We start from the raw sequence: 24,704 nt of genomic DNA, 5'->3' as shown, positions 1-24,704 counted from the left end.
GTATTTCAAATTATTTTCATTTGTTATGTTAGACACAGATATCCACATATTATTTTTTAAAATATTTTTTCATTGATTTGAGAGAAAGAAACGGAGAGGGAGAGATCGAAACATCTATTGGCTGCCTCCCACATGTCCCCCACTGGGGATGTAGTCCACAATCCAAGCATGTACCATGACTGGGAATCAAACTGGCGCATGGGATGATGCTCAACCAACTGAGCCACACCAGTCAGGCTTCACTTATTACTTTTGTAACAGAAGTTATTTTAAAAAATGCAAATGTGCATTCTTATAATTTGTTTTCCAACAGTTACTGATTGGCCTGAGGGTTTAATGAATAAGTGTCCATCACTGTCTCATAGATGGTTAATGAGAGTATCAATCCAAATGTGGACTGGCTGAAGAACAGGGCCTGGACACTTTTTTTCCTACCACTTCTCTGGACACCACCTGGTCTGGTGTCCAGGTTTCTAATTTTCTCTAGAACCTTTGATTCTGAGCACAACTCCTATTTGGTAAATTGGTTCTCAAAGTACCTATCTGGTATCTGATTATTTCTCCATTCATTTGCTCATTTAGTAATTTATTATTACAATGTTTCTGAACATTTTAATGATTCAGACTTTAGGTTCACCTCTGCCCCTGGGAGCAAAAAGCAATAGTAAGACAGCCACATATGATAGATAGCTTCAGCCTGAATTACACATATTTACTGCTTACCAAGGAAAACTGCTGAAGATAAGCCAAGTACAAGGTAGTCATTGTCCATTCCCCCATGGAGATTATAATGAAATCAATCAAAATAAGACATTCACCAGGACATAGTAAGATCCACTTCGAGGAAAACAAAATGAAGACAGGGTTCCTGCTTTCTTCTGCATGTAGTTAAGGCACAATATCGAACAGAATTTAACACTAAATTATGTGGTTCAGGTGCAAGTACCTTAGTAGATAGAAGAGGGAGCCTAAAGAGGGCTGGATAGTTAGAAAGGATTTCTGAAAGGGAGAATATAACTAAAGGTGAGTAGGATGAGGAAGAGGGTACTTGAGGACAGCCATGAGGAACCTGGACTTGACCCTGAAGACAGAGACAGACGTTGCAAAACTCTCCACACAATAAAACAGAACAGTAGAGGGGTGATTGCCTCCACTGTTAGGCCCTTCCAGACCCTGCAGTTCGTCTGCTCTCCTCAGCCAAGCTAGCCTGCTCAGTGCGGGTTCTAGTCCAGGCTGTACATTGGGATATTCCAGAATTATAATTTTACATTTGGGCACACAGGATCAGCCATTAGTTGCTATGATCTACTTCATGATTTTCTTATATTCACTTTTTTTTTCTTTACTTGATTAGAGTTCAGTTAGACGTCGCCCTCCTCTTTAATATTTTAGCTAATAGTAACCTCTGTGCAAATATAATACAATTCTAACTGGGAAGCTAAAATACGCAGTTTCTCTGTTAGGGTTCTGTGGAAATCCCCCTCCTCAAACTGATTCTATGAATGATTGCCATATAAACTCCACCACTGCAGGGTGGGCGTAGCAGAAACCCTATTTAGTAACTCCCCTCAATGAACCCACTTTCCGGGTCTGCCCCCATAGGTAGGTTCACCGCACGAAGTTGTGGCAAGGAACACACAGAAGCTGACTTCACCGAGGGCACCCGATGTCATAGCGAGGACTGCAAAGAACCATTGGGAGGTGTCTGAAGAAGCCGCTAGGGAAAGGGTCCTCACGGACCGACGGTCGGAGCGTGAGGAGATTGGGGTCCGCCCTCTGGGCTAGGGTCCGGCTGCCCGTGTTTCCATATGCGGCGCTGTAACAACAGGCCCGACAGACCGACTCTGCATGCCTCCCAGGACCGCGCAGGAGTCACAGGGCTGCACACACCACACCAGGTAGTTCTCTCGCAACTAGCGCCCCAAAACACTGACAAGAAATAGGAATCTGCGGCGAAAGCACCAGAAAGCCTTCGCGCGGGGGATTTCAAATGACCCAGGAGCCACGCCCCCTAGGAACCGGAAGTTTGCAACCAGCGCCACTTGCTGGCCTACTGTTTATAAGGGGCGGGGCAGCAACAGGAACTGCTACTCCCAGAATGCAGCGCGGAGCTTCCGGCTTCCGGCGAGAGGATCGGAGTGAGTGTTTACGCCGGCGGCTCTGCGGCCGGGTTCTTTCCGCGGGACGGGTGAGGGCCTGGGCCCCGGGCCACGTGGGCTCGACTTGTGTAGACAAGTTAGCTGGTCCCATGGGAGCAGTGGGGTCGTCGTCAAAGAGGTAGTGTCCTCCTCACTACTAGCTGTGACCTTGTGCCAGTGACTTTCTGGTCTCGGTTGCCTGGTCAGTAATATGTGGATGATGCCTGCCTGTCTCAGGGAACGATTGTGAGGATTAAATGAGATATAGTAAGTAAGAAAAAACCTATTCCCTCCCCTGTCATGTATCTGGAGATGGGAGGTACCTTGAGGATGGCCTGGGGCCTGTTGAGCAGCCTGCCAACCTCACAACCTTTTCTTTCTTTTTTTTTTTGGTGGTACGTGCCCCTAGAGGAACCGAACCCGGGACTCTCTGGTCCGCAGGCCGACGCTCAACCGCTGAGCCAAACTGGCCAGTGTACCTCACAACCTTTTCTATCCTCCTCCCTACTAGAGGCCTCTTTGGAAGCAATAGTGGATATAACAAGGGTCTTTCATTTACCTACAAGATTATTCCACCCTCAGAATTTCTGATTCACTTTTTGGGTACCTTCATGTGCCAGGCACCGGGTCAGTAATGGCAAAAAAAAAAAAAAAAAAAAATTATAGTCTTGGCTTTCAAGGGCCTCTAAGACTCAGGGTTGAGGGGGTGGAGGGATAAGATTGAGAAGTAAATCGATATTTGTAATTTTTTTTTTTTTTTTTCCCCTAGCGGGAACTGAACCCTGGACTCTCTGGTCCGCAGGCCAATGCTCCAACCCGGCCAGGACGATATTTGTAATTATTTGCCCCAAAGGAATATGGAGACAACAGAAGAAAGGGAGAGGGGACAGAAAAGATGGTATTTGAGTTGGACTTGATAGGAGATTGCTAAATTTTGCTGAGGGGCCAAAGAGAAGAGGAATTACAAGCAGAGTTAGCAGATGAGCAGAGGTGTAATGTGGGAGAGTTTTGTTTTGAATGGAGGCTTAGGGGTGGGACAGGGTTCTATTGGGAAGAAGGCTGGTAGAGGGAACAGATACGAATATTTTTGTAAGACAGGCTGTGGAGTTTAGGCTTATTCATAGAGGTGGTTTAGAGTCATTGGAGGAGTTCTAAACAGAGTGACCTGATCAGCTCTGTTTTTTGTTTTCTTTAATATGTTTTTATTGATTTTTAGAGAGAGAGGAAGGGAGAGGGAGAGTTATAAACATGGATGAGCGAGAAACATCAATCGGCTGCCTCCTGCATGCCCCCTACTGAGGATGGAGCCTACAACCGTGGCACATGCCCTGACTGGGAATCAAACTGGTGACCTCTTGGTTCATGCTCAACCACTGAACCACACTGGCCAGGCATGGTCTATGTTTTTAAATGAGTTGAGTGGCAGTATAGATGTTTGATAGGGAGAGGCAGGAGTCAGGAAACTTGTTATAAAGCTCTTTTTGATATTTCAAACAAGAGGTATGAAGAAAATCAGAAATGGGGAGTGTACACAAGGGAGAGGATTAGATGGTCTCATTTGAACCTCACAACATTCCTATTAGGTGGGCTGGTTATTTTTTTTATCCTCACCCGAGGACATTATTGCATTTATCTTCAGACAGAGTGGAGGGAGAGAGGGGGAAGAGAAAGAGAGAAACATTGATGTGAGAGAGACACATCGACTGGTTGCCACCCACACGGCCCCAAACGGGGCTGGGGACAAACTGCAACTGAGGTACGTGCCCTTAGTGGGAACCAAACCTGGTACTCTCTGGTCCATGGGCTGATGCTCTAACCGCTGAGCCAAACTGGCCAGGGTGGGCTGGTATTTTTATGGGTACTTTAAAGATGAAGAAACTTAGGCCTAGAGAGCTGTAGTTCCTTGCTATCCATCATAGAATGAGTAAAGAGAGGACCCCAGATTCTAGTTCTAGCTTGATACGGCATCCTCTGCTTTTTCAGCATTGTCACACTGAATTGTCTCATTCAACCTTTTGTTGGGGTGTGAGTGGAATAGGGTGGTGGTCTGTCCTTTAACCACTAAGGGCTCATTTCCTTTATAGGGAGAAAGAGAGAGCGTGAAAGAGAGAGGATGTCTCTCTCAGATTGGCACCTGGCAGTGAAACTGGCTGATCAGCCACTTGCTCCAAAGTCTATTCTTCGGTTGCCAGAGACAGAGCTGGGAGAATACTCACTAGGGGGCTATAATATTTCATTTCTGAAGCAACTCATTGCTGGCAAACTCCAGGAGTCAGTTCCAGACCCAGAGCTGATTGGTGAGTCTCTGTGAACTAGAGATAAGCTGCTGCTCTGATCTCTTGGGGGAGGATACTTCTGGAATTACAGGGGTAAATTAAGAATTTGGGGGTTGTTGCTGCATGTTGTTAACACTCCAGGGAAGTGAGTTTTGGGTGAAAAGAAACATAAATAATAAAACTATTGGTTGCTATTTCAGTTGTGTGTTATACTGAACTACTTTATCACAAAGTTCCTTAACTGTGTTATTGAATTCTTTCTCTGAAAGAGCAAGAATTTGGGGTGGGATGGGAAAGGAGAAGCTGGTCAGGGAAAGCCCTCCTGTACATGGCATTTTGAGATTGGTTCTAAGGAATGATTAAAAGGATTTTTGTTGTTAATCCTCACTGAGGATATTTTCCACTGATTTTTAGATAGAGTGGAAGGGAGAGAGGGAGAAAGAGAAACATCTGTGTGAGAGGAACACATCAATTGGTTGCCTCCGCATGGCCCCGCATGGCCCCGAATGGGGCCAGGGCTTAAACCTGCAAGCCAGGTATGTGCCCTTGACCAGGAATCGAACCTGAGACCCTTCGGCATGCAGGCCAACAACACTAACCACTGAGCAAAACTGGCCAGAGCAAAAATGATTTTTTTTTTCAAATAAATTTTTTTTTTAAAGAATAGTTTGGTGATTTTTAGAGAGAGAGGTAGAAGAGAGAAACATTAATGTGAGAGCGCAACGTTCAGTTGCCTCCTACAGGCCCCCTACTGAGGATTGAGTCCCAAACCTGGGCATGTGTCCTGACTGGGAATTGAACCAGCCACCTTTCAGTGCACAGGGTGATGCCCAACCAACCAAGCCACACCAGCCAGGGCTAAAAGGATTTTTGTTTGTTAGAGGGAAGGCAGTGAAAAAAGGAAGAAAGATGGTAAGGGTATTCTAGGTGGAGGAAAAAGAAATTAAATATAAGAAATTATATTATAAAGGTAATTTATAATAGCCAAGGGATCCAACTGGCAAAAAGTGTATTTTCAGTCATAAAAACACTGGGTCATCCTTTTTATTTATTTATTTATTTTTTATCCTCACCCGAGGACATTTTTCAATATTTTGTTCAGATAGAGTGGGAGGGGGAGAGAGAGAGAGAGAAACATCTATGTGAAAGGGACACATCGAGTGGTTGCCACCCACATGACCCAACCAGGGCCGGGGACAAACTGCAACCGAGGTACACATCCCTAGCGGGAACCGAACCTGGGTCTCTCCAGACTGCAGGCCAACGCTCTAACCGCTGTGCCAAACCGGCCAGGGCTGGGTCATCCTTTTTTATTGTTGCATTTTCCCCACTCATTCAAATTGAGCGGTCTCCACAATGATACTTAGATCCTGTATTTTATGAGTTTGTACTTGCTAACAATTGTTATTAAAATGTATTTATTAAGTAAGACTGCCCTGTAAGCGTATATCATTCTCCAGGTATTTGTCTAATCAAAATAAGGTTCCTAGAGGACAGAAACCATCTAAATTGTCTTGAGGAGCAAAGTATAAATAGATAGTCCTTTTTTTTATTTTTTTATTTTTTTTAGATTTGATTTACTGTGGACGGAAGCTCAAAGATGACCAAACCCTTGACTTCTACGGCATTCAACCTGGATCCACGGTCCATGTTCTGCGCAAGTCCTGGCCGGAGCCTGATCAGAAACCAGGTGAGTGACAGTTGGCCCTTAGACAGGCAGAGCTTCAGTAGTATCCAGGGAAGGGTCTGTGGGTTTTTGAGGCTCAGGCTTGGGTAGATGGAACAAAGAGGTGATTTACTGAAATGGTAATAGAGGATATCTTTTTTTAAAAATATTTTTTATTGATTTTTAGAGAGAGAGGAAGGAGAGGGAGAGAAAAATAGAAACATCTTTGAGAGAGAAACATTGATCTGCTGCCTCCTGCACACCCCCCTCTGGGGATTGATCCTGCAACCTGGGCACGGTGCCCTTACTGGGAATTGAACCAGTGACCTCTTGGTGCATGAGTCAATGCTCAACCACTGAACCACACCAGCCGGGCAATAGAGGATATCTTTATTACCTATTGGGTTGACTGCACTGATAAAACAAAATGCATTTTTTATCTTACAACTAACACCACTAACAAATGGGGATTTGTTTCTCTACTTTTTAAATTTGTAATCCACTATTTTAATGGAGTGGGAATTGTATGTCTATGTAAACTCCTTTAGGTTAACAGTTTATTTCTCAATGAACTTTGTATCTTTTTGTTATTGTTCTCATTAGAAAAAAGCTGGGGCTCTGGCCAGGTAGCTCATTTAATTAGAGCATTGTCCTCATACGCCAAGGTTGTGGGTTTGATCCCAGTCAGGATACACAGAAGAAATCAACCAAGGAATGCATAAATAAATGGAACAACAAATCAGTGTTTCTCTCTCCATCTCCCTCTCTCAAATCAATAAAGAAAAAAGCTGGGGACTCCTTGCATTTCTCTAATGCAGTGATTTTTCATCCAGTGTGCCACAAAAAATTTTAAAACATGCAGTACCTGACTATATAGTCAGGGGCGCTAATCTCTTATCCCTTAGATTGTCAAAATAAAAAATGACAACAGCCAACACAACAGTAGCCATCTGGTGGGAGTGAATCAGAATTACACAGGGGTGGGCAAAGTAGGTTTGCAGTTGTTCATGTGGAAAAATATGTAATACAAGACTAAATAATACAAGAATAAACTCAATTGTAAACCTACTTTCGCACACCCCTGCCTATTTTTATTTTTTTGTCGGAGCAGCAAAAAATATAATATACTTTTTGGTGTGCTTCAGAATTTTAGTAATTAGATTATGTGTGCCATGAGATGAAAATTGCTGCTCCAGTGCTATGGTTTGTTCTCTTGTTAGCAAATCTTTCAGCAAACTGCCTCAAGCAGGGACTTGTTCATTCGCTCACTCCTCCTGCTAGACTGGTAATTTATTTTTCTAAAACTTGAAAATGTTCAGACAGTATTAAAGTAGCTCTTGGAGAAAACATACAAAGCCTGTAATGTCTTTTGGATTTATTAATAAAAGGTGCTGCTTGGAATTTATAGTTTAAATTTTGCATCTGTGTTTTAAAAGCCTCCCCAAGGATAAAGCTAGGCTCTATAAAAGAGATTACCTTTGTTAAACTGGCAGTTTGACATTCTTATAACGTTCGTGATTGCTATGACTTGTTATCAGCTTGAAATTTACCTTCTTTTCAATTCTAAACATAAAGGAGAAGGATATTTTGTACACTAATGGGAAGTGAGAAAGAGAAAGGCAGTCTTCCATATCCAGAGGTTGACCTGGCCCCCAGCTTGGTCTTGGACCATGAACCATTTCACAGATTGCCAACATCTTACAAGGCCTCTCAGAGACTGTAGTGGGTCAGGAGAAAAATAAGAGCCCTCTCATTTACCTGAACATCATCCCAACCGTAAAATAAAAAATACCCCTTTATCTTGGCTATTATAATAGAGTGACTACTACTTCTTTCCAATTATACTTTTTGCCTTGCTCTGGTTTTCCTTCTAGGTAAGAATAACTAAGATATCCAATCATAAAATCATCCCCCACTTCCTGACAGTATCCAATCTAAAGCTAAACCTCAATTCCTTAAACTTCCCCCCAAATCACCCAGCCAAAGCCCAATTCCTGGAATAAGTTCTTTCTAACAATCCTGTTATTGAAAGCCCCACAGAGTCTGGGGTATGCATTCTCCTCTGTGAGGAGCAGTGGATTCAACTTGTGAAACTGCATGTGAGCCCCTCTGGTCTTTGGCTGGAGGGTCCTGACAGAAGGAAAGTAATATTTGTTGCTTTTTCCAGCCAGATTGTTTCTCCTTGATATGCATTTTATCATTACAGTGGTCCTGCTGGATAGATTACAAAATTTATAGATGAGGAAAAAGAGGGTTAGAAAGGTATTTATTCAAGGTCACCTACTTAGAAAATGAATGCAAGAGCTGGGATGTGCATGCAGGTTTTCCTGGTTCAAGAGGCCATGTTCTTTCCCACTTCCAAAAAGAGAGATTAGCTCAGAGATGTCATAGAGACAACCATGACTCTTAACTGATAATAAGTTTAAGATTTTAAAAGGCCTTTTCTTCCCTCCTTCTGCATGGAGATTTATTTTTGAAACAAATGGACTTTTCATTGGGAGGTAAAAATAAACTTTTAGATCTGAAAAGAAACTGTTTTATAACAGCACTTTAGATATTTTATCCTTGAGTACTTTTCCAAAAGGAAGCACATTTCTTTATCTCCCACTAGATTAGCACGTATAGGAGGAGAATCTTGTCAGACCTTCCCTTCCCACCTGGATCTCTTTGATGGTTCTGCATGGAGGCTTACAGGTCCCTTCAGGATCTCTGTTAGCCTCCTATTTGAGCCAGGGATTTGTATACCAGTGACAAAAAAAAAGACTACTTGTTCTTTCGGGGCACCTCATTTTATTCTTCCATGCCTTCACACGTGTTCTTGCTTAAGCTTGGACTACTTTCTCTCCCTAGTAAACATCAGCTGTACCTTAACTAGCCTCTCAAATGGTTTCTCCTGGGAGACAACTGGTACACTAGCCGTCCCTCTCAGTAATGGCTGACTGCCTCCTGTTCCTACTGCTAGGGTCTGCGTCTCTGCTGAAGAACTCAGCAGGATATTTTGTAATGAATATTTTTCAGAAGAGATAATTCTCACAATTGGAACTTTGGATAAAGATGTGATTCCACATGGAACCACAGAGGTGCCATTCACCTTGCTTTGGGAATGGTGCCCCTGGAGTTGGGCAGTGCACAGTCTACACAATCACTAGTAGCCATCCTAGGTGAGGGTAACCATGTTTTAAAAAATATGACCCAGGCTGAACTTACCTACTCCTCCTTCTTTTACCCACATTTCTTCACCTGTGAAATGGGCTGATGACCTAGGTAGTAAAGCAACTACGACAACTGCTAAACTTTCCCATGTATGAATTATAGTGTCAAAAAATAAAGGAACTTTGAGTCCCAGTGAAATATGTGATATCAAGCATGTGATGAAAATTTGTTAAGAATCCTAGAAGTACAGTATGTTTTCTTGATCCCTCTTGTATTTTTTTTTTTTTTAATTCAAAATAATATAGCCCTGGCCAGTTTGGCTCAGCGGTTAGAGCATCGACCTGCAGTCTGGAGAGACCCGGGTTCAGTTTCCGCTAAGGGCACATACCTCGGTTGCAGTTTGTCCCTGGCCCTGATTGGGTCGTGTGGGTGGCGACCACTCGATGTGTCCCTTTCACGTCGATGTTTCTCTCTCTCTCTCTCTCTCCCTCCCACTCTGTCTGAACAAAATATCGAAAAATGTCCTCCGGTGAGGATAAAAATAAAAAATAGAATAATAATAATAATAAGAAGAAAGCCTGAAAGAAAATAGCAACGAAAAAACAGTTACCGCAGGTCCCATTAAGTGCTGTTCTTCCCCTTGTCCTCTCTATCCTTGGACCGTGTACACACTGACATATTTTATGTGGTTTTACTAGAGAATGCACATACAACTTTATATTCTATCTCTCTTTTTCTTTTTTAGAAAGAGAGGAAGGGAGAGAGAGATAGAAACATCGATGTGAGAGAGAAACTGGGAATCGAGCCTGTAACCCCGGGCATGTGCCCTGACTGGGAATCGAACCAGGACCTCTCAGTCTATGGGACAATGCTCAAGCCACTGAGCCACACTGACCAGATTGTTCTGTCTCTCTTAACATACTGTGTCAACGTAGTGCTATAGTTTTCAGGTGGCTTGCAGCACTTAGTACTTTAAAGCATTGTATAAAAATCTACTGCATTGGTTATACCTTCCTCCTTTTGAAGTGTAAGAAGTCTAGAATTCCTGTAGTGGGGTGTTGATCAGAGCAGTCTTTTTCATGTGGTAAGTTTCTCTTCTGCTGGAATTAACTTTGCACTTTTAAGCATATTCAGTAGATAATCAATTTTTACATCTGTGTCATACATGGATTTTCCTGAAGGGGCATTTACATTCTTAGTGGCTTGATGAGGGAGGGAACATACAGACCAAGCTATACCTGGACACATGCTGAAATGATGTTCTGTGTCTGCAGGGCCTGGGCTGTAGGGTAACTGTGTGTCTTATCCACAGAATCTGTGGACAAAGTGGCTGCTCTGCGGGAGTTCCGGGTGCTGCACACTGCCTTGCATAGCAGCTCCTCCTACAGGGAGGCGGTGAGTTTGTGCAGCTGCCCCCTGCCTGAGACTCTTGCCAGGCCTGCAAGAGAGTGTGAAAGCTGGAGAGTGTTGTAGAGTGGGAGCTGGGAGGCCGTTGCCATGGCTACGAGAATTCCTTGAGGAGTTTTTGCCATGTCTGTGGATCTCAGTAGAGTCCTCCCTATCTTCCCCCAAAGAGGCTGTCTCAGCTAGGTATTGTTCATTTCCATCTAGTGATAATGATACAACTTCTGATATTGGCCTCACAGAATGAATATGATTACAGCCAAAGGATCTGCATATAGTTTCTGCTGGGCCTCATTCTTGGAATTTGGCTGAACTGCCTGCCCACTGCTCCTTACCTGAATTTCCTCACTGGGAAATATATGGATGTCTTTCCATAAGAGAGTTGATAAGCAAAAGTAAAAAGCCTCAAACGTCTCAATATATATGAATATGAAATGATAAATCTACAGAGATTATAAAAAACTTGGGACCTAGAGAGACCTTTGTTACTGGCTTGTAATGAGATATTTTATTTTGGAAGCTTTAGAAATATAGATGGGGGGAGGACTAGAGGTGGAAGGTTTGCTATGATACTACCTTTTTTAAAAAAATGATTTCCCCTCCAGTAATGCACAGTCTCAGAGAAGAAAGAGGCTCATCTATTTCTGGGGACTATTGTTTTATGGTGGTGTGTGTGTAGTACTTAGAGGGAGGAAGTACTTCAGCAGAGTGTGGGACTTTACTGAATAGATTGAACTGGCTGGAGTAGTCAGCCCTCTCCATTTCTCTTACAGGTCTTTAAGATGCTCAGCAATAAGGAATCTCTGGATCAGATCATTGTGGCCACCCCAGGCCTCAGCAGTGACCCCATTGCTCTTGGTAAGTACAGAACTGAACTTGAAATAGGAGTTGTTGGAGAAGCAGAAACCAGAAGAAGGCAGATCACCCTAAAGAAACTCTGACCATGGCCTAGCTGATGTGGATCAATGGGTTGGGCATCGTCCTGTGTACCGAGACTGGTTCGGTTCCTGGTCAGGGCACATGGCTTGGGTTGTGGGTTTGATCCCTGGTTGTGGTGCATGTGGGAGGCCACCAATTGATTTTTCTCTTTCAGATCGATGTGTCTCTTTCTCTTTCAACAAAATTAATAAAAAGGATTTTTTAAAAAGTAAATATACTTTGGCTTTAAAAAGAGAGAGAGAGTGAAAGAGACTCGACCATCTTTTGAAGAATCACTCACTGTTCTTGTTGGGGGAGGGGAGAACCTAGATGTGCTCCATATACCCAGCCCTCCAAGATCTGTCCATCCCTCAGAGAAATAAAGGCCTAACTAACATCATAAATGAGACTATAAGGATCTCAGATGAGGGCAGCAGTTAGTCCAAACCACAGTAATCAGAAAAGATTTCCTCTATGTTGATGGATAAGGGAAGAACCCAAGATATGGGGAAAAGAAGCTGGCCTGTTGGCTCACAGAATATGACTTAAGTGCAGGAAGGGTGGCGAATGGGGAACAAGATGGAAAGAACTCAATTGTGCTGCTTGGTGCTTTGTTTCTTCCACTTCTTACATGGGGTACTGGTCCTGTGTCCCTGTTGAACCAGTTGCTCTGAGGCCTAACACTTTTCCCTCCAGGATCTCGCTAGGTTTCAGTTTTTGAGGTGAGTCCTGTTCTCCTTAGGGGTTCTCCAGGACAAGGACCTTTTCTCTGTTTTTGCTGATCCCAACATGCTTGATACGTAAGTATACCCATCTTACTAAAGAGTACCCTGTTTCTTCTCATGTGGTTGGACCAGAGCCTAATTGTTGCCCTGTATTCTACTCTTGGAGCCCAGTCCCTGAATACCCCCATGTCTGCCTTCTAAATGTGTCAAGAGGTGAGAAAGAGAAGGAATGCTATGGGCACAAGCCCAAGGGCAGGAACACATATTGCTGTGGAGGTGAAACAGGGTCTGAGGGAGGTGGCCTTGTGGGCTGGGCTTAGTTTAGCTCTCATTAAATAGCTATGAAGGATCCTTGGAGGGATGTGAAGTTGGGAAAGGAAGCAGGTGCATAGATCCTTACTGTTTTAGAGTTGGAAGGGACAGCAGAGGTTATGTCTCTTATTTTGCAAGTGAAGAAAACAGCTCTTCCCCCGCCCCCCGAGGGAGGAGAAGGGACTTGTCAAAGATGGCTCAGGGAAGTAGTGATAAGAGTTGAGACTGGAGACTGACCCCTGAGCTTCCCAGGCTGTCCTATCCTATCATGCTGAAGGGAAGGTAAAGCATCTACAGTGGATCCCAGGACTGAAGGCTCTGCCACTGTTGCTAGGGGCAGATCAGAAGAGAACAAAAAGCCAACTGAGAGGACTGAGGAATTTAAGGGTAGGCACAGGTGGCTTGATAGTTGTGAGGGCCACTTAGACTTTTGTCATGGCGAAAGTGCCCTTTTCTTACTCACCTTAAGGATTCTTCCTGCACCCGTTCCAGGTTGATACCTGCTCACCCAGCCCTAGTCAATGCCATTGTCCTGGTTTTGCACTCGGTGGCAGGCAGCACTCCGCTACCGGGGGCTGACTCCTCTTCCCGGAGCACACCCTCCAGCTCTTACCGGGACATGCCAGGTGAGTCCCTGGAGGGTGTCGTGCAGGTCCCCTCAGGAGCCAGCAGTGGCCCAGGAAAATGCTTTACTCAGCAGCTATGTATAGCGCTGGCAGAGGGTGTTCCTTGGGAACTCTCAGTTTGAGTCAGGGAGTGCATCTGTCCTGTAATTTTCCAAGGGGAGAGATGAAAATATGAATTTGGAGAGTATCTGAGCTGTGATTCTGGAGCTGTGCCTGTGCCTTTCTGTTCTTCCTCCTGAAATCTGTTCTCCCTTCTCCAGGTGGCTTCCTGTTTGAAGGGCTCTCTGATGATGAGGACGACTTTCACCCAGTAAGTGGCCTGGCTGCCTGCCTTTTGGGGAAAGTGGTGCCGGGGATGCACTCCTCCCTGGGACATGGAGCCCAAGCTGGGAGGTGGTCATAGGCCCTAAAATGGCCAAGTCTGTGTCATGCCATTGCTTTCTGAACCTGGCAGCTTGGGAGTCTCCCTAAGAATTGTACTTGGAGTGGGGGGTGGGAGGGTATCTGGAATTGTCACAGGGCCACCTCCCTGATTCTGGGTGCCTTCCTTCTCCAGAGGGCCAGGTCTACACCCTCTAGCAGCACACCCAGCTCCCGCCCAGCCTCCCTGGGGTACAGTGGAGCTGCTGGACCCCGGCCCATCACCCAGAGCGAGCTGGCCACTGCCCTGGCTTTGGCCAGCACTCCAGAAAGCAGCTCTCACACACCTACTCCTGGTACCCAGGTATGGAGAGAGGGCGGGAAGGTGGGGTCTGGGCCCCCAGGAGAGGAGCTCCCCAGTGATAGAATGGATTTGCCCTTGCTGACCCTGGTGCTAGATCTGCTAGACCCTCTCAGAATTATCACTGTGAGATTTTTCTCACTTGCCTATAGGGCTCAAAAGTCCAGGGTGATTCCTCCTCCTAGTAGTTCTGGAGAACCTTCCCTTACATAAAATGTGCTTCCCCATCCCTGACAGGGTTGAGCTCTCAATGACTTACGTATTCCTAGTGATAGTTACTCTAGCTTCTAGTGCTAGGGTCCTGGGCTTGATTCCATTTCCCCGGAGTGGAAAAGAATGGAGGCCTTCCTGCCCACCTAATGAGCCTTTAGGTACCTCTGTGTGGTTGTCTCATGTAGGCCCCTGCTGGGAGGCAATAGTTGGGCACCCCAGGAGTACTGTGGGGTGATGTGACAGCAGTGAGTATGGCTGGGAGATTGAGATGGCTCTGAGGGTGGCCGTGACCACTGGTTTGTCTCTAGGGCCATTCCTCAGGGACCTCACCATTGTCCTCTGGTGTCCAGTCAGGGACGCCCATCACCAATGATCTCTTCAGTCAAGCCCTACAGCATGCCTTGCAGGCCTCTGGGCAGCCCAACCTTCAGGTCAGTCTTCCCCATTCCTGATGTCCATGTGGCTTTCCTGGTTACTTTGGATACCAAGCTTTTTTCTGCTCTCTGGAGGGCCTTCCCACTTGGCATGCTTCACTCCAGGAACAGCCCGGGCATGGCAGTGTAATAGGAGGATGCTCCCAGCAGGGGCATTTTCCCCTGTGACTTCCACTCCTACACCCAGTGACCATGGCCTGACTCCCCTGACAGCCTGGCTTGGATACTTATAGCAGTTTTGGTCAATTCATTCATTCCGTGAGCATTGCCTGAGCACTGAGCATGTAAATACTGAGCCTGGGCCTGGGTCCTGTTCCTGCGGTAGAGATGAGCCGTCCATTCTTGCCACAGAGGGGCGTCAGACAGTTACTGAACTTAGGCAGTAACAGAGCAATAGAGTGAGAAGCTCACCCCAAGCTTGAGGTGATGCCTAGGTCAGGCAAAACTTTTCTGAGGAAGGGGTATTTAAGCTGATTGTCAGAAAATTAGTTAGAAGTTAGCCAGGCAGGGAAGGGGGTGTTTGGGGTGGAGGGATGGTGTCCAGGTATGTGTGGAGGGACTTGTGACATACTTGGAACTACAAGGCCCGAGGCCGTATCCTTGTGGAGAAGATCCTGAGATATGGAGCCAGAGAAAAGGAGAGCAGGCGCCTGCCTGAATGTGAGGACTATAGTGGTGCCTGGGTAAGGTGATTTAGGCTTGATCCAGTAATCACTAGGGAGCCATGGGAGATTTTAAGCAGGGAGTGACACCATCTGCTCTGCTTCATGGCATGGTCACCTTAGCAACTAAGTGGAATACCCAAGGGATCGGGTTTGATTGCATGTGTTCATGCACAGCTGTCTGCTTCAGTTTGTTTTCTTTGCTGCTCACAGTTAGTGTGGGGGTGAGCATCATTTCTGGAACTTGTCAGAGTCAGTAAGCCAGGAAGTGGTAGAGACCAGGTTCAAACCATGTGGTTGTGCCTACCTCATCTGGCCCAGGTGGACAGTGAGGGGAACGGAAGCAGGAGCTGTGGACAGCTTGTCTTTTCCATTTCTTCAGCTTCCCCAGCTAGAAACCTGTTCACCTTGCTCTCCAGCTCAGTATCTTGGAGTGGTTCCCTCAGACCTATAAACTGAGCCAGAGTTGGTTTGTGTGGGTTTCTTAAAAGCCCTCCACATCTTCCCTCTTCCTGCCTGCATTAATTTACATTTCTTCCCCACTGCCTTCTGTCTCCCACAGTGTGAACACATCATTTTCCCTAAGTTGTACACTTACCTCTTTCATGAGATAGACTAATGAAGCTTTGGAAGTACTGAAAGAAAATGTAGGTTGATTTCTTTAAACCCTTATATTTGAGAAGGCCTTTCATAACTGAAAATCCAAGAGCCATTATATAAAGAGTAATACATTTTTAGTTTGTAAAAGTGAAAATTTATGCCTAACGATCCTAACCAAACAATAAACAACAACAAAAAATAAACAGGCAAAGTCTGAATGCTAACAACAAATTGGGGGAAAATCTGTAACACATATCAGCAAGAAAATTCTCCCTGATACATAGAGGTTCTGGTAAATTAGGACCAACTACAGAGAAAAAAAGGGGAGAGGCCATGAACAGATTGTTCGTGGAAGTGCAGTGCAGATGGCCCCTAAATCATGTAATTCCTCACAGTCTCATTTCTCAGAATTTATCCTGGAGATATACATGCATGAAGAAAATGATATTTGTGTAGAGTCAGTCACTGCAGTGTTGTTTCCCTAAGGTGTACACTTACCTTTTTCAGGAGATAGACTAATAGACTAATAAAGCTTTGGAAGTACTGAAAGAAAATGTAGGTTAATTTCTTTAAACCCTTATATTTGAGAAGGCCTTCCATAACTGAAAGTGAAAATCCAAGAAAATAGTCGTTATGGTACATTTCAGGATATCCATGGGTTGAAGTATTATATGGTTGTTAAAAAGTTCTTGCCCTGGCTGGTGTGGCTCAGTTGTTAGAGTGTTGGCCCACAGACTAAAGGGTCATGGGTTCGATTCCCAATCAAGGGCATGTACCTGGGTTGTAGGTTCGTTCCCATTCGGGGCATGGAGGCAACTGATGTTTCTCTCCCTCTCTCCCTCTCCCTCTCCCTCTCCCTCCCTCTCCTTTTCCCCTTACCTCCCTCCTTCCTTTCTCTCAAAAAATAAAAAAGGAAAAAAGTTTTTATGTACTGGCATAGAGAGATGTCCAGGATACATTGAGAATGTTGAAAAGAGAAGAGGGAGGTAGATATATAAGAGGAATATAAGAAAAAAGTGTAAATATAGGAATATATGTTTGTTTTCTCAAAATAAAATTGGTTATCAGGGTTGAGGATGGGAGTGGATGAAAGTAAGACTTTTCACTAATTTTTATATGTTTTTATTGATTTTTTGAGAGAGAGAGAGGAGGGGAGAGAGAAATAGAAACATCGGTGTGAGAGAGAGACATCTATCGGCTGCCTCCTGTACATCCCGCACTGGGGATCGAGCCAGCAACCCGGGCATGTGCCCTGACCAGGGATCGAATCAGGACCTCTCAGTCCATGGGACCATGTTCAATCCACTGAGCCACTCCAGCCAAGCTGACTGTTCACCATTTAGCAAGCTAAAAAAAACTAATTTTAAAATGTGTCCTCCTCGCCCCTTTTGTGTGTGTGGGCACACACATGTATTTATGTCTGTTTATACATGTAGTAGGAGAACGAAAGCAATCTTTTGAACTTTAGACATTGAGTAATTTGTGCTTTTGATTCTTATGTTAAAATTTTCCTTTTTTTTTATTGGAAAAACTTTAAATTTGTTCTCTGAATCCTCACCCTCTGTTGTAGTCTTATTAGAAACCCTGTGTTGTGTGCAACTTCAAATCAGTGAGTTTGCAGTAAGAACCCACCCTTCTCTCTCCTCTCAACCCACCGACTCTCTCTCCTAAGTGAGTCTCCGTAGGATCCCAACTAACAACTTTTCCCTGGTCCTGTCTTTCTGCAGAGCCAGTGGCAGCCCCAGCTGCAGCAGCTGCGCGACATGGGCATTCAGGATGATGAGCTGAGTCTGCGGGCCCTGCAGGCCACTGCGGGGGACATCCAAGCAGCTCTGGAGCTCATCTTTGCAGGAGGAGCCCCATGAACTCCCTGCTCATCCTGAACCCTCAACAAACTGCCAAGGTGGCTGCCATGGGAGGCACTGCTAGAGGTGCCTCATCTTTCCTCTCCCCAATACACCTGATGGTCGACGTTCACTTTGTCCAGTGCTTGGCCTTTCTAGCTGGTCCATGTTGATGGAGGCAGTGGGGCAAGCATGGTGTGTGGGACTTGGTGCTGTGATATCAGGGCCCTGGTGTCTGGCCCCTGATTCTGGGCCCTGGATGGAGAATTTTAGTCCCATGTTATGCCCACTTTCTCTTTCGGGAGAAGTTTCCAATGATAGTACCCCCAGACTCTTTGGTACTCTGGGGTATGGCATCCTCAGGATGTGGCTAAGGCTGGAGCAGGGGTGCTGCCCGATCTCCTGAGTGTCTGCTGTGTTAACTGCTGTGGCAAGAAGAGGCTTGTGCCTCTGACATGAGCACAGTCTGAGCAGGGGCCAGGCGTACTTTCAGAGGAGCAGGTAAGGGCAGCTTATCCTCCACAGCATTTGCTCTCCCAGAGGCTTCAAAAGATTCCTTGTCCCTCCCCCAGCCTAGTCTCACCAGGCATTCTTTGATGCCTAGTCTGTAATGATGCCAGAATCCAGGCCTCAGAGCTGTGCCGGGAGGCAGGGCCCTATTCTCTGTCCTGAAGGTGTAAAGACAAGAGCAGTTAAATAACAATACTAAACAACGACACTGACAGGTGCAGGTCTTCAGCTTTCATAATAAAGACAGGGCACCAACCCCAAGCTGCTGCTCCATCTGCCTGCACACATTCCCCTTGGCACAGCATTCCCTGCCGCGCTATAGACATGTTCAAGTTGAACAAGGAGGTTTCATGTGCTTTGACCATGTCAGGAGAAAAATTCTTCCCTTCAGATTGTGTTTCTGTAGAAAGTTGCTCAGAGGTCTGCTCCTGCCTTGTGCCTTTAAGTGTTCATTCCATTTATAGCATCACAATTATAGTTATTTGACTTCTGCTTGTTACCTGGGACAAAAGGTTTGCCACTTACAAGGACTGCCTCCTGTCCTTTTTCTCCAGTCTGTTCCCCCTTATCCCCTTTCTGCCCCGAGGGAGCACACAGAGCAAGCCTGCTCCCTCTGCTTCACTAGCACAGCTTCAGTTGAGGAGATTAGTGTGATTTACTTGCTCCTTGACCTCCAGTTTTGGTCCCCAGCACATCCTGTTCACTCTGAATGACTTCCAGCTTATCACTGATACTCCTAATGGGAGATACCCAGGAGGGCCCACTATTCCAGAAATGGCCTGAACAGCACAGTGTTCTTCCCTTCCTCCAGAAAATGTGGTTTCTCCATATTTCCCTCTCAATCCTAGAATTAATGTTGAAAGGTATTTGAATTGGCCGAGAACACAGACTGAACCCACCAGGACCAGGCCTGTTTGTGTCTTAGTGGGCTGCTTTGAGCCCAGCTGCCTCTTGTGGATGGGGCAAAGACCAGAAAGTCCTGTCTTTGAACCTGATGTCTCTGACTTGTCTGTGGTAGAAACAAGGGTCAGTTCATCCTCACGGGCCTGCCTTGGTTAAATGGGGCTGACACAGCCCTTCTTGTCCCCATAATACAGCTGACCTAGAGCTGGTTTCCTTTCTGTGGCATCTCACTCCCTGCCCTCGGGGACTGCTTTCAAAGGGTCCTGGGCTCCTTAACTCTCTGCCCTATTGTGCTGTGGACCATTTGGGTAACCCTGTCCTGTTCTGGAACTGACCCCCAAATACCAGTTATACTCCTTCCCAGAATTGAGCCATCCCCATGATTTCCCTTTCCCTTTGTCAGCTTTTTCCTCCAGGGTCTTGGCAAATTGACATTGCTTTCTGTGGCCACATTTTAAATATCAGAATAAGTGCCCCCATTGAGCCTGGGCTTTCCATGGTCCAAGGACTCCTTCCTCACCATTGTCCCTGTCACTCTTGCAACATTCAGCCTCTACTCTGTGCCAAATGAAAAAGATAGGACTCTTGCTCTCCCAGAAGCAGGTCATGAACAGTTTATGCTAATGTCTGGAGAGAACTGGGCCAGGCTGGTTTATCAAGCATGGGACTCATATAAGTAGGGTTAGGGTTAGGGTTAGAGGCTGTGTGTATGAGGGAGAGGTTCTTGGAGAAAGTGACATCTAAGCTGAGCCCTGAAGGGTGAAGAGGAATTGGGCAGGAAGGTGTGTGCACTCAGTGGGCTGGATGCATGGAGAACACAGCTCCTGTAGCCCTGTGTGCCACGGTGGGTTGTGAGGAAGAGGTCATTATTTTAAGCCATGGAAGGAGTTTGGACTTAGACTAAGGGCAATGAGGAGTCACAAGAGAATTTGAATCAGGGAGTCAGGTTTGCACTTAAGAAAGGATACTGGCTGCTGTGTGTGAATAGATGGGGAGTGGGTCAATCTTGAGTGAGGGAGTCCATTGGGGAATTTGTGATCCACTTAGAACTGATGGTAGATTGACCTACCAGATTGGAAGGAGAGGAGAGTAGTGGGTGGAGAGAGACTAGGAATTGATGATAACACATCTTGGGAGAGGTAAGTGTACTATTACTAGCTCCACTTATTGGATGGGGACACTAAAGTTAGGTTTGATCATCTGTCCACAATCTCATGGTTAGGCAGTAGACAAGTTGTACTTACACCAAAGCCAGCATCCTTCCCAATGCTGCCTGTGGCTTCTGCATGTGGAGGAGTAGGAGGTGGTGCAGGGTCTGATCAGCCCAAGAAACTTGGGCTTAGTCTTGAGGGCTTTAGGCAGAGCAGTGGGGGACCAGATGTCTGTTTGAGGTAATCTGACAGCTGCGTGAAGACTGTATTTGGGAAGTGAGGCTGGGATTGGAAGACCAGCTAGGAGGCTTGCTGCCTCTAGAGGAAACATGGTGGGGCCTGGACTAGAGCTGTAGCAGGGGAGCTGGGAGGAGGGGAGGGGTGTGAGATGTAAAAGACAGACTAGGTGGGGGAGAGGTAGGAGGTAGGCAGGATGTGAGTGTGTAGATGGTAGTGTAATAAGAACAAGGTACTGGAGTTGGAATTTGGAATGCAAGTCTAGTTTTAGACATATTGAGCTAAAGGTGCTATGGACCTCCATGTGGAAATGTAGACAGTTGGAGTTTCTAGGATGGAGATAACGATAAGGAAGTTTTAGGTTAAAGACTGGGCCTGTATTACATAAGAAGGGAATTCAGCTTTTCAGGCAAAGGGAGAAGGCACATCCACTTTATAGGAAATAGTGACTGATGGAACATAGAAGGGGGCAGGATCTGCTGCTTCTGGAAAGGCGAGGGCAGGAGTCATTTAAACTGAGGGAGTAGAAGGAACTGGACAGAGAAGTCTTTGCCAGTGGTGTGAGATGCCAGAGAAACCTAGTAACTAAAGGGCCAACCTTGGACTTGCTGACTTGAGTCATGGTGACCTTGGGGAGATGCTAAGTGGAACTACTGTAGGGGTTGAGGCCTAAATAGGTGGGGACAGTGGAAGCAGGGAGGGCTGAGAATTCTAGTTGGTAGTTGGGGAGGGGGGACTGAGTGAGCTTTTGTGGTTCAGCAGAGGTAAAGTTGGAATTGATCATGAGAACTTTTCTAGAAGCTAAGGGGGGAAATAAAAGGAAGAGACCCTGAAATAGAATATGCAAATAATCTAGAGATGGGTGAGTTTTCTGAACAGATCCCTTCTCCTGATATAACTCAAATTTGGCTGGGCTGGCACAGCTTGTTGGGCACATGGGACCCAGTTCTGCTCATCTTCTCAGCCCCATCTGGCCTGGGCCCCAGACCAAGCTTTCAGAGCCTTACCCTGAGGTGGCCTCATTGCTTCTGCCACAGGCCTTGGCAGTAAATGTTTGGTGAGGATGTGTGTGGTGGAGTTATTTACTCCTCCCCCTATCTGCTTACCTAGCCTCTCCAAGCACCCTCTGGCCCTGAGCGGGGTTAGGTCACTTTGGCTGAGCCCTCCGTTTCCCTGGACCTGTCCCTGTCTGGCTCCTGTAGACTCTGCAGTTGCTGGTAACAGGATTCAGCTTACTCTAGGTTTGAGATGCTTTCTGCAGAGATTCAGGCACTGCCCTCCCTACTCTACCTTGGCAAAAGTGGCTAACAGCAATGCAGTACAATAGTGCTCATTTATCAAGTACCCTCTGTACCAGCCATTGAGCTAGGCACTCACATATGCCATCTCCAGTGATCCCGAGTAGTAGATATTATCTCTATTTACAGATAAGTGCTTCCTGTTAATAGGATGTTACTGTGCCTTTCCTGAGCTTGGGTGGGATTGTATCAGCACAGTCACATCAGTGCACCACCTGGGGCCTTGTGTCTTGCTGGCAGTCCTGGTAGCTACTCAGAGGGATGAAGGGTCTGCTCACCACTCATCTGTCCTGGAAGTGGCAACTTGAATCTTGGAGGGGAATCAGGCTTCTAAGTCAGACCCACTGAGGTTGTGATCTCCCACAGACATCTCATGGAGCCTCAGTTGTGTCTTGTTTGAAAATGTCTTCAATATTTTATATAAGTGAATATTGACCATTTTTATATCAGAGATGCCAGTACACTCAGAGCTGGACTGGTAAATGATCTAGATGACTAACAAAGTCAGGATCCCAACAACGAGGCAACTCTAACAAGAGGAACAAGGACAATCTACGGTCCTGTGGTGGGGACTAGAAAACCATTGTTCTCATTGAAGATAGGGTCTCATTTCTTATCCTGGGCTCAGGTTCAAACCCAGTCTTTCACACCTGGTGTTACAGAAAGCCACTACTGGATGGGAATTGGCCCAAGGATGATCCTGGGCTAAGATCAACAAGATTTAACAGCCTGGTGTCTCATTTTCATGAAACAGTACCTTAGGAGGGATTGTAATCAGGAGCTTAGAGGGCAGTCTTTCCAGCCCTCTTACTGCTCAGCCTCTCCTCTAGTGGTTGCATTCTGATCCAACACTAGATCTTTGAAGGAGGTAGACACAAACTGGGCTGCTTAGTACCTAGGAGGGCTCAGTAGAAATTTGTTAAGTGACTGACTGATATCCTGGGAATCCAGCAGGATTAGAGAACCAAGCAGCCTGGTTGGTGTGGCTCACTGAGCGTCAGTCTGTGCACCAAGAGGTCACTGGTTTGATTCCCGATCAGGGCACATGTCGAGGTTGTTGGCCCGATCCCCAGTGGGGGGCATGCAGGAGGCGGCCAATCAATGTTCTCTCTCATCGATGTTTCTCCCTCCCTCTCTCTCTCTCTAAAATCAATAAAGATAAAATATTTAAAAAAACAATAGACCAAGCAAAGTCCCATGAGGGACCTAGTTGAAACTGGGGTTATTTACTCTGAAAAAGTAGATTTAGAAGGGTATGGCTTCTGTGTTGAAATCCCCAGAGCTCTATACTAGGAAGAGAGATTAGACATGTGGCCTTGGAGGGTATATTTATGGCCACTGGGGGAAGAGGGTATCTTCCTCTGGGGAGAAGACTTTGTGTCAGAGCCAAACAAGATGGTCCAGGCTGCTGTGGGGATGAGCTCATTGTCACTGGAGGTATGTAAGCAGTGACTGCATGACCACCATAAAGGCATAAAGGCTGTTGTAAGGGGCTCCCAGGTTGGACTGAATGACCACTGAGAGTTCCACTCAAGAATTGGGCTTCTTGGATCACCATATCTATGAAAGAAAGTGAACTGTTTTGGGGAAACCATGTATCTGCATGCATTTCTTTTCCCCAGGTGGCCCCAGCAGGCCCAAGGATCACATCAGAGCTGGGAGAGTCTTGGTATACCTTTTATCCTGTAGGGATGGTTTCAAAAGCATATTTATTTCAACCTACAAACCAGAAGGCAGTGCAGAAGATAGAATGAGAAAGCTTTGTCTATATCTGTTGTGGATAAGAGATAGACCAGAAGAACTGATGTTTTAGTTCCTCTTTCTCAGTTTGTAAACAAATGGAGGCCTGGGACGGGGTAGGGCCTTGCTTAACTTGAGTCAGTAGCCAAGATGGGATTTTATGTTTGGCCTCCCACTCATATATAGTCAGGAGACTTTGTTAGTCTAGATGGGTTCCACATGTCTCCCACGAGATCCCGCTCTGCCTTAGGCACTGTGAATGGAGGCTCAGAAATGAATTTAGAGGTGGGGGTAGGGTGGAGGGAGGAATTTGTCTTCAGAAAAACTTGGGAGTATATACACGGTCTAACTACTCGCTGCTAAGTTGCTGCTCTATGGAGTGGCCACCAGGTGGCGCTCCTTCCACAAGCTCAGTGCTGTGTGGGCTGAAACTACCCTGCAGACAGGTCATATGCTCTCTCTGGGCTCCCAGATCCCCCAGACCTGCCTCACTACTCTCAGGATCTCCCTGGTCTTTGCTCCCTGCAATGAAGTCGGGGAGGGGTAGTAAGAGCTGCTGTTGGTAGTAGCCAGAAGGCCTAGGTGGGCACCAAGTTCTGAGGCTTTGTAGCAAGGATGGATCTAGCAGGAAGGGCTGTTGTGGGCATGGGTTCCTTAACCTCCCACAGGCCTCTTGTTAGGGGCGATTACTCCTTTGAAGACCATAGAATCGGCTGAGGAGGGGGGTCAGGAAGCTTGGAGAGTGGAGGCATGCTCTGAGTAGGGCCCTGAAAGGCTTTGCTTGGAAGGCTGAGGAGGGCTTCCAGGGCTTCTGCTGTTTTGGGCCTGTGAACCTCAGGGGTGTGTGTTCATTTCTCTGATTCTCCAAGCTTCTTAGATTAGGCTGTGCCTTAGCTGCCCTACAGGGAAGACCCTGTCAAGGTATTTTTCTCCTAGATAGGAGCCCCCACATCATTTCTTTCTCTTGGCCTCCCTGCATGCCCCCATATTCGGAGTCAGCAGGAAGAGGAGGACAGAAATGTGCCTCTTCCTGAGACCTGTCAGCCTACACATCTGTTGCTTCCTTTGCTAGTCCATTTCCCATCATTGTCTGGGAGTGGGGATTGTGCCCCTGTCCTTGTTTAAGGTCCAGGAGCCAGCGTGGCCTCCACAGAATAGAATACCTGTTCTATT

At 46.1% G+C, this 24,704-nt stretch overlaps 1 protein-coding gene across 10 annotated transcripts; it reads left to right on the top strand.

Annotated features, from left to right (window-relative positions):
- The first annotated feature begins 2,103 nt into the window (after positions 1 to 2,103).
- UBL7 (ubiquitin like 7) lies at positions 2,104 to 22,859 on the top strand. Of its 10 annotated transcripts, none has more exons than XM_036259573.1 (11): positions 2,104 to 2,188; positions 4,223 to 4,435; positions 5,985 to 6,104; positions 10,546 to 10,628; positions 11,411 to 11,495; positions 12,298 to 12,355; positions 13,085 to 13,218; positions 13,479 to 13,528; positions 13,775 to 13,942; positions 14,461 to 14,583; positions 17,576 to 17,820. In XM_036259573.1, exons 2-11 carry the CDS (start codon positions 4,252 to 4,254, stop codon positions 17,711 to 17,713), a joined length of 1,143 nt encoding a protein of 380 aa, XP_036115466.1. In that variant the 5' UTR covers positions 2,104 to 2,188; positions 4,223 to 4,251; the 3' UTR covers positions 17,714 to 17,820. The 10 variants fall into 10 exon arrangements, with proteins under 10 accessions (XP_036115466.1, XP_036115473.1, XP_036115459.1 ...); XM_036259580.1 differs by having other exon boundaries at positions 2,111 to 2,138; XM_036259566.1 differs by having other exon boundaries at positions 2,168 to 2,277.
- Positions 22,860 to 24,704: the final 1,845 nt, after the last annotated feature.

This window comes from Molossus molossus, unplaced genomic scaffold (assembly GCF_014108415.1).
Source record: "Molossus molossus isolate mMolMol1 unplaced genomic scaffold, mMolMol1.p scaffold_m16_p_1, whole genome shotgun sequence".
Classification (NCBI taxonomy): Eukaryota; Metazoa; Chordata; class Mammalia; order Chiroptera; family Molossidae; genus Molossus; species Molossus molossus.
Note: the sequence above shows the minus strand (reverse complement) of the source record. Positions and strands in the feature narration are given on the sequence as shown.

Coding starts and splice junctions, on each gene's coding strand:
- UBL7 (XM_036259559.1), top strand. Junction 4,436..5,984: donor TCCAGACCCAGAGCTGATTG/GTGAGTCTCTGT, acceptor TATTTTTTTTAG/ATTTGATTTACTGTGGACGG. Junction 12,356..13,084: donor GATCCCAACATGCTTGATAC/GTAAGTATACCC, acceptor CACCCGTTCCAG/GTTGATACCTGCTCACCCAG.